Here is a 9,533-nt window from a genome sequence, read left to right as displayed (position 1 = left end):
ACGTTTTTATGCATGAAACAAACGGCTGTGGTTCACAAGAACTCTAGCGATGGCTTTTGACTGTTGAGAGGAACGGCGATATGCATAAACCGTCGTCTGCTACGACCCTTGCGTGACCCTGCTTCCGGGCTTTTCTTTTTTCAAACTTTCACAACTTCGAATTGTACTGATCTTGTCTTGATGAAAAAAGAATTATTTTACGATTAAAGAATTTGTGTGTAACAAGCTGTCAATTTATTATTTAGATTTTAAAAGTTAGGTCTAGCGCAAAAACGCACCACGGTCCAAAAACATTTTGACAATCATCGATTCCCGGCTATCGCCAGTTTACATCGATAGAATGAGACCCGAAGAAAAGTAACTCGTGTTTGACCTGAGTTCAGGATGGGTCCAAAAAGTGTTCAAGACAATCTGCAAAATTAATTCTTTAAAAATTGCTCGCTCTTTACGTAGGGCACCTAGGATGTTCCCGTTTGGTGAGCGTTCAAATGGAAGGGTGTTTGTACTGTGTGTAAAAGCCTGACAGTATCTGTGATGGTTTACGGGAGGCTTACTGTCCGGGCGTGATTTCCGGTATTCAAGTGACATTCTTTTCTCACCATCAGCTAGAAACCTTGGATTCACCCTTTCATCTGACATGACCCTTAAAGGCACAGTAAGCCTCCCGTAAACCATCACAGAGCTCCCCGAGCGTCTAAATACAGTACAAGCATACTTCCATTTGAACGCTCACCGAACGGGAACATCCTGGCTGCTTTCTGTCGAGCGTGAGACATTTTCCAAGATTTATTTTCGTAGACTTGTTCCGTTAACAACAACGGCGCCTCGTTTTTGCGCTAGACCTAACTTTTAAAATCTAAATAATAAATTGACAGCTTGTTACACAAACATTCTTTAATCATAAAAGAATTCGTTTTTCATCAAGACAAGATCAGAACAATTCGAAGTTGTGAAAGTTTAAAAAAAGAAAAGCCCGGAAGCAGGGTCACGCAAGTGTCGTAGCAGACGACGGCCGGTTTATCAGTGCAAATCGCCGTTCCTCTCAACAGTCACAAGCCATCGCTAGAGTTCTTGTGAACCACAGCCGTTGTTTCGTGCATAAAAAAACGTGCTATTGTAGATAAGCTCACGTCGAGTCGCATTCAAATGACTAACTATGACGACTGCATTGTGAAAAGGGAAAACTGGATCACACGGGTTCACGATGGCTCAGGGGTAAGATAAACCACGCAAAAATAAATTCTTTGAAAATTGTTCGCTCTTTACGGAGGGCACCTAGGATGTTCTCAATTGGTGAGTGTTTAAATGAAAGGGTGTTTGTACTGAGTGTAAAAGCCTGACCGTATCTGTGATGGTTTACGGGAGGCTTACTCTGCCTTTAACAAACATATATCTTTAGTCTGTAGAGCAGCTTATTTTGAGCTTCGTAAGATCAGCACCATTCGCCACACACTCTCCTCTCAAACAACTAACACTCTTGTCTGTGCCTTTGTTCTTTCTAAACTTGACTACTGCAACTCTCTTCTCTCTGGCTGTCCTCTGCTTTTACTTTCTGCGCACCCACACAATGGAATTCTCTCCCCTTTCACATCCGCCACTCTCAGTCACCCCAAGCATTCAAACGAGCACTTAAAACGCACCTCTTCAAGAAATACAACCCCTGATTTTGTTTTCTCAGTCCATCAGTAGGCTACATGTAGTGTATTTGTTGTTTTAGTGATATGTCACAAAGATGTGAGTAGCATATTTGTGAGGTGAAACCACGTCGTGTTTTTAACCTCCCTAAATGTTGTACAGGCGAGGGTAGCTGACCGGACTGGCGTTATTCACGTGTTTCGGGTGTTGCACGCAAAACTGGCTTAGCTTGATGTGAGTTGTGTTTGAGACATGTAGCTGGTCTGAGGTAAATAACGTCACAGCGTGTGAGATTTCCAACCGGGAAGGTTGTGCAGCGTGTGTCAGACTTGTTCTGGGAACAAGTACTCCTTCAAGAGACGGGTCTCTTAAGGTAAATGATTTACTATGTTGTATATTATTGACGTTGGAATACATAGCTGGAGCGTAAAGGTTAGTGTGTATAAAGTGCACCCAATCTTAGTGTGAAGCGTTGAGAGAATTAATGATGTAATTGTTTCACGGTTTTTCATGGGGAATTTCTTGAACATAATTGCTACGCATTTATGTTATGTTTAAGACGGTCATGCTTTGTAAGGGGAGTGTTATTCATTGATTAAGTGTTAGTTTGGATATTGAATCTGTACTTCCTCCGAAAGCGGCGTATGGCTGCCTAAATGGCGGGGTAAAAACGGTCATACACGTAAAATTCCACTCGTGCAAAAAACACGAGTGTACGTGGGAGTTTCAGCCCACGAACGCAGAAGAAGAAGAAGAATCTGTACGGAATGTGAACGTGGAATGAACGAGAATGTATGAGTGGTACATGAACGTTTGGAAGAAGAGATGGTTTTAGAGAATGTTGTATTAAGACTTGGTTAAATTCTTTAGGAGTTTCCATGAGGGATTTCCATGGCGTATAAGGGAGTGTCCTTACACGAGGGAAGCGCTAGACGACGGTGGAAGCAAGGGACCACCTCGGCGCAGATGACTAGACGAGAGGAGTCTTCATCGAGACCGGTCGTAGCTGACGACGGTTGTTTCCGCTACGGGCGGAAGGGTTTCTCGGGGAGAAACCTGGAAGGTGTGTGTGGGCATCTTCCGTGAGATGTGTGTTGGCGTCTTCAGTGGAAGGTGCGTGTTGGCATCTTCAGTGGAAGGTGTGTGTTGGCATCTTCATCGAAAGGTGTGTGTTAGCATCTCTGTGTGTTAGCATCCGAATTCATTATTCTACGACGATTCAGCGGGACAAGTAAGTGAACTGGCGACATGCAGTGAGTCGTGATACGAACTCGTGAGTGTCTGTTGGTACCTTCTTGTGTGCGTTAATCTATATTTGAGAGAGCATTGTTATAATATGTATTTACATGCCTTGAGTGAAAGCTGGAAGATTGTGCGAACTGTGTGTTGAAAAGTTGTTCGTATTGATGTATTTAAAGTGAAGACGTATGTTGTTTTGGTTGAGGAAATAATGAGCCTGCATCCTCCCAAGTTCTGTTTTTGAAGTGTTTGGTGTGAAAGGGTAGAGACAGTGCAAAAGGGCAGAACACGCATAATAAATTCACATGCAAACCACTTCGTGACAGTGGTGACCCCGACGTAGCCCTAAATAGGTTTTTGTTTCTAAGGATAGATTTTTGTTGAGGTTAAAAAGCAGTTGCTTCCCTTTCATTGGAGAAATTGAGAAAGAAGTGCCTTAGGGTAGCTTATACATACCTTGATACTTTGCGTGTTGTAGTGTTTGTTTATGTGTATGTTATTGGACACCCCCTCTCCAGCTCTAGGGGTCTACGTAGTTGTATAGTTCGTACGTAGAGAGGGCCTTAGTTTCTGTTTGCTTCCTGTTCTGTGTATTTATCATCTATCTTTCTATCTAAATTCTAGCTCCCTTTCCTATAAGTTTATTTTTCTTAGATTCTATCTTGGATTGATTGTTGTGTATGATTGTTGTCGTTGAGGTGCAGGCTTATTTTAAATAAAATAGTATAGGGTGTGCCATTTTTTTTGTGTGTATAAATTCTGAAATTTTGTATTTTTTTGTTTGGACTCTGATATTTTTTTTTCCAGTTGTGTACTCTGGCTTGAAAAGTGTTTTTGTTTATTATTGTTGTTCTTGTTCCTAGTTGTAGTAGGATTAGTAATAGGGTGATTATCTCCCCTATACTAGTGTTTGATATTTAGTTGTTGGTTTGGGGAAGTTTTGTGGGTTTTTTGTTTTATTTTTTTTGTGTGGTTAGTAATATTTTGCAAACATTTGTACTTAGACAAATTTTTTTGGGTAAATTTTTTTTGTTTTTGTTGTCGTTGTGAAGATTTAAATTTTGTTTCGGTTTTGCTCTGGCGATTGATTTTCCTTAAAGGATCTGACGCTGGTTAGTGGTGTGTGGAATTGAAATTTTCATTTAAAGTGTGTTATTTGGGTTTGAGAAACTTTGAAATTTCCAGTTAATTTATTTTTTATTTTTGTTGTTGTTGATGTTTTAAAGTTGTTAGTTTAAGTTTGACATTGATTGACAAGGTTTGAAGCTGTTATTAATTGTTTAATCTGATATTTTCTAAATTATATATTTTTTTTTTTGAACTCTATTAAGTTTATTGTTTATTTTTGAGACTGGTTGTGTAAATAGTTAAGTAGTAAACAATTTGAGGATTGTTTTTAAAAAGGCACAAGATTTCTTGTAGTTTAGTATTTTATGATACTCTTTTGTGTGTGTTTAGTATTGCGAGAAACTGGTGTATGATACAACTTTTTGATACTTAAAACAATTTTGTGAACTGGTGTTACTTGATCCATTGTATTACGTTGAGATTACTTTGATATTTTGACATTGTAAAGATGGCTGAGCATAGTGATACTGGTGGTAACACATATGCTGATTATTTGGCATTGGGAGAGAAGCATGGGTTAAACGCAGAAGCTTTGTTTAAGTTTGCCCAGGATCAGGTGGATAGAGAAGAGAGAATTCAGGAAAGGGAAGCAAAGAAAGTAGCAGCTGAGGTTGAGGCAAAGAAAGTAGCAGCTGAGGTTGAAGCAAAGAAAGCTGAAGCTGAGGTTGAGACAAAAAGATTGGAAGTTGAGGCTGAGGCAAAGAAAGCACAATCTCAAGCTGAGGCTGAGACAAAAAGATTAGAAACTCAAGCTGAGGCTGAGACAAGAAGGTTAGAAATGGAATTAGATGCAAAAAGGCTAGAAGCAGATATTGAGGCAAGGAAAATGGATTTGGAGTTTAAGAAAGCAGAAGCACAGCAAGGTGAAAATGCAGGTGGGAAATCAGGTCACAGCATTAGGCCCCAGTACCCAAAACTCCCCATGTTCAAGGATGATAAGGATGACATTGACAGTTTCTTGTTCAGATTTGAAACGCATGCAAAGGCGAACAAATGGAATGATTCAGAGTGGGCTACGTACTTATCAGCTTATCTGGAAGGTGGAGCTTTGTCGTTGTTTCATTCATTGTTTTCAACGGGTACTATATCGTATGAAGACTTGAAGAAAGAGTTATTGAAGAAGTTTCAGTGCACTCGGGATGGATTTCGTAAGAAATTTCGCAATACGAAGCCAGAGGCAGATGAAAGTTTTGGCACGTACGTAACAAAGATGAAGCATTTGTTCAACCGTTGGTTGAGTTTGTCTGATATAGAAACCTCATATGAAGCATTGTTTGATTTTGTGTTATGTGAGCAGATTTTCAGCAGTGTATGCACTGATTTGTGGGTCTTTTTGAAAGAACGTGATTGTAACAATTCAAAAGACATGATTGCTAGCGCAGAAACTTACAAATCAGCCCATCCGAATAAATGTTTGGCCAAAAAGGAACAAGTAAATCCTTTGGGGACTGGAAACGTAGCTTTCAAACAGAATCGTGGATCAGGACAGTTGTACAATCGTGGTCAGGGTGATAGTGGCAGAAGACAAGAGGGTATGGGCAGAAACACCAGGTTTCAAGGCAGAGGTGAGGATCGTAAGCGGGGTAGAAGAGGATGGCAGCAAGGAGGTACTAGAGGTACAGGTGCTAAACAGCGGAATCAGGACACATGTTACAGATGTGGGGAATTGGGCCATTACGTTAGAGGTTGTGCAAAGGTTGCAAATTCAGCAAAGTCGGTAGCTGATTGTCAGGACGCTGGAGTGGTGGTAAGCTCGGCAGCATTCGGGTCGTTGCCATTAGCGGAAGGTCTCGTTAATGGGAAGCAAGTGTCAGTACTGAGAGACACAGGAGCTAATGTAGCTGGGGTAAGGAAATCGTTGGTCTTACCAAGCCAGTACATAAAGGGAGAGGTCCAGAAAGTGAAGGGTTTTAGTGGTCGGAGTGATTTGTATCCATTGGCGGAAGTGGTTGTCGATACCCCATATTTTCAGGGAAGGTTGAAATGTTGTGTGCTCACAGACCCAGTCGCTGACCTAGTGATAGGTAATCTTCGGGGTGTGGTACCCAGAGTAGATTTATTCCTTGGGAATACGCAGGGTGTTGGATTGTGTGCTGATGTAAGTCACAAGAAAATCACTGAAGAGGTGGTACTTGAGAAGGTCGTGTGTGGTTCGAGTAGGGCAAAAGCCAAAAAGAAACTGGAGGATTTCCCGGTGCCATTGAAAAATGTGGTTACTCCTGATTTGTCGGTTAAAGAGGAGGATCTGAAAAGTTTGCTGAGAGAAGATGAGACATTGGAAGAGGTGTTGAGTGTGTCACGAGAGGATGAGAAGTATGCAGTTTGTGCAGAGAAAGTTGTTGATGTTGAGGAAGTAAGTAGTGGATATCGCGAAAGCATTTCACTGAGGTCTGACTGGGGCAGTCATGATGTTTTCCCAAGTAAATGTGAAGAGGCAAAAGTTGCAGTGTTACCTCTGACTGAGGAGAGGAAAACGTTGCCGTTACCTACATTGCCTAAGGGGAAGGAAGAGAAAATTGGAGATATTGTTGTTGATCCTGGTTTGATAGATAGTCAAAAGGATGATATGGAACAGGTGTTTGGAAAGATGGTTGACATTTTCAAAACATGTGATGCGGTGGTGTCTTTAACGGCAAGAATTAGGATTCGAGGTTCATCCAATAGCATGAGACAGGAATACGTTGACAGACAGGTTGTCCAGGTCATTCGTAGATCAGAGCATACCACAGGTTTATGGGATGTGTGGAAAAAGGCTGTTTGTTTTGATCAAAAGAAAACTCAAGAATTTTCTTTTTTCCCCGGGAAGGGGGATGTCACAAAGATGTGAGTAGCATATTTGTGAGGTGAAACCACGTCGTGTTTTTAACCTCCCTAAATGTTGTACAGGCGAGGGTAGCTGACCGGACTGGCGTTATTCACGTGTTTCGGGTGTTGCACGCAAAACTGGCTTAGCTTGATGTGAGTTGTGTTTGAGACATGTAGCTGGTCTGAGGTAAATAACGTCACAGCGTGTGAGATTTCCAACCGGGAAGGTTGTGCAGCGTGTGTCAGACTTGTTCTGGGAACAAGTACTCCTTCAAGAGACGGGTCTCTTAAGGTAAATGATTTACTATGTTGTATATTATTGACGTTGGAATACATAGCTGGAGCGTAAAGGTTAGTGTGTATAAAGTGCACCCAATCTTAGTGTGAAGCGTTGAGAGAATTAATGATGTAATTGTTTCACGGTTTTTCATGGGGAATTTCTTGAACATAATTGCTACGCATTTATGTTATGTTTAAGACGGTCATGCTTTGTAAGGGGAGTGTTATTCATTGATTAAGTGTTAGTTTGGATATTGAATCTGTACGGAATGTGAACGTGGAATGAACGAGAATGTATGAGTGGTACATGAACGTTTGGAAGAAGAGATGGTTTTAGAGAATGTTGTATTAAGACTTGGTTAAATTCTTTAGGAGTTTCCATGAGGGATTTCCATGGCGTATAAGGGAGGGTCCTTACACGAGAGAAGCGCTAGACGACGGTGGAAGCAAGGGACCACCTCTGCGCAGATGAATAGACGAGTGGAGTCTTCATCAAGACCGGTCGTAGCTGACGACGGTTGTTTCCGCTACGGGCGGAAGGGTTTCTCGGGGAGAAACCTGGAAGGTGCGTGGGGGCATCTTCCATGAGATGTGTGTTGGCATCTTCAGTGAAAGCTGCATGTTGGCATCTTCAGTGAAAGGTGTGTGTTGGCATCTTCAGCGAAAGGTGTGTGTTAGCATCTCTGTGTGTTGGCATCTGAATTCATTATTCTACGACGATTCAGCGAGACAAGTAAGTGAACTGGCGACATGCAGTGAGCCGTGAAACGAACTCGTGAGTGTCTGCTGGTACCTTCTTGTGTGCGTTAATCTATATTTGAGAAAGCATTGTTATAATATGTATTTACATGCCTTGAGTGAAAGCTGGAAGATTGTGCGAACTGTGTGTTGAAAAGTTGTTCGTATTGATGTATTTAAAGTGAAGACGTATGTTGTTTTGGTTGAGGAAATAATGAGCCTGCATCCTCCCAAGTTCTGTTTTTGAAGTGTTTGGTGTGAAAGGGTAGAGACAGTGCAAAAGGGCAGAACACGCATAATAAATTCACATGCAAACCACTTCGTGACATGATAATGTATATAAACATCTAGGACTGTTTTCAGCATTGTTGATAACATGTTCTGTTTGATTAAGGGTATTCAGCTGGTATTTCCTTGTTTTTTACTACCTATTTTATTCATGTTTTTATTAATTAGTTAGTGGAAGAATCTTTTGTAATGTATGTTTGATGGTGTATGCTTTTAATTAAGCGTTGTTGACTATGAATGTAGATGTAAATGCTTGTATAACTGTGTTTTAATTTTAAATGTGTCAAGCGCAAAGAGCATACTTGTAAAGTTATGATGTTGCGCTATATAAATGCTCATTTATTATTATTATTATTATTATATTCATAACAGCCGTCCAGCACCAAAACGAGGCGCCATTGTTGTAGAGGACCAAGTCCACGAAAATAAATTCTTCGAAAATTTCTCACGCTCGACAGAAAGCAGCCAGGATGTTCCCGTTCGGTGAGCGTTCAAATGGAAGTATGCTTGTACTGTATGTAGACGCCCGGGGAGCTCTGTGATGGTTTACGGGAGGCTTACTGTGCCTTTAAGGTCGCTCTGAGCTTGCCACTGGCGCCTTCCATGCCACGCTTTGGAATCTTGCACGAGCAGGGCGTGCTGTGAGTGACACACGCTTGGCCTTGTGTAAATGAATGGTTCCGATACGAGACAGCACGGGATAATCGGAATACTGATGGGGAAGTCTGTTCGTTCCAGAAAAAAAGTATGTGTTCCAAGTAAGGGTTTTTAAACCTTCGTGTGGAGGCTTTTGTTGTCTTTGTTGTTGTTGTTGCTAGCTTTCCAATAGGACGAAGCGACCCGAATTTACCTGCGATGGGACAATAGTAATGAAAATGAAAAAGAAAATGTTGATGTATTGTTGTTTTTACGGGAACGTCCCACTAGTCCGAGGGTTCACTAGTCCGAGGGTTCACTAGTCCGAGGGTTCACTAGTCCGAGGGTTCACTAGTCCGAGGGTTTACTATAGACGCTTGATTTTCCAGTTCCGACGGTCCCACTAGTCCGAGGGTTCACTAGTCTGAGGGTTCACTAGTCCGAGGGTTCACTATAGACGCTTGATTTTTCAGTTATTATACTGCCCCTTAAAAGGCGGTATATAGGTTTCACTGTGTCTGTCTGTGTGTGTGTGTGTGTGTGTGTGTGTGTGTGTGTGTGTGTGTGTGTGTGTGTGTGTGTGTGTGTCTGTCCGCAAATAGATATCCGATGTTTGAGAACCGATTTCAATGAAATTATGTGTGAGGCTGTAGTACAACCCAGGCTCGATCCTCTCCATAATTCAGGTCGGTGGGATAACTAATTGACCCTCACGGGCAAAAGGAAACCCGAGGTGCTATATAATATGACTAAAAACTGTAGGCAGTTCGATCACGTAATTGTCC

The 9,533-nt window shown here is 41.6% G+C and overlaps 1 protein-coding gene across 1 annotated transcript; it reads left to right on the top strand.

Moving 5' to 3' along the window:
* Positions 1-4,450: 4,450 nt before the first annotated feature.
* LOC138948928 (calponin homology domain-containing protein DDB_G0272472-like) lies at positions 4,451-8,757 on the top strand. Its single transcript, XM_070320974.1, has 4 exons — positions 4,451-4,773; positions 5,510-5,618; positions 6,080-6,355; positions 8,635-8,757. Exons 1-4 carry the CDS (start codon positions 4,451-4,453, stop codon positions 8,755-8,757), a joined length of 831 nt encoding a protein of 276 aa, XP_070177075.1.
* The last annotated feature ends 776 nt before the right edge of the window (positions 8,758-9,533 follow it).

Source organism: Littorina saxatilis, linkage group LG1 (assembly GCF_037325665.1).
Source record: "Littorina saxatilis isolate snail1 linkage group LG1, US_GU_Lsax_2.0, whole genome shotgun sequence".
In the NCBI taxonomy this organism is placed as follows: domain Eukaryota; kingdom Metazoa; phylum Mollusca; class Gastropoda; order Littorinimorpha; family Littorinidae; genus Littorina; species Littorina saxatilis.
Note: the sequence above shows the minus strand (reverse complement) of the source record. Positions and strands in the feature narration are given on the sequence as shown.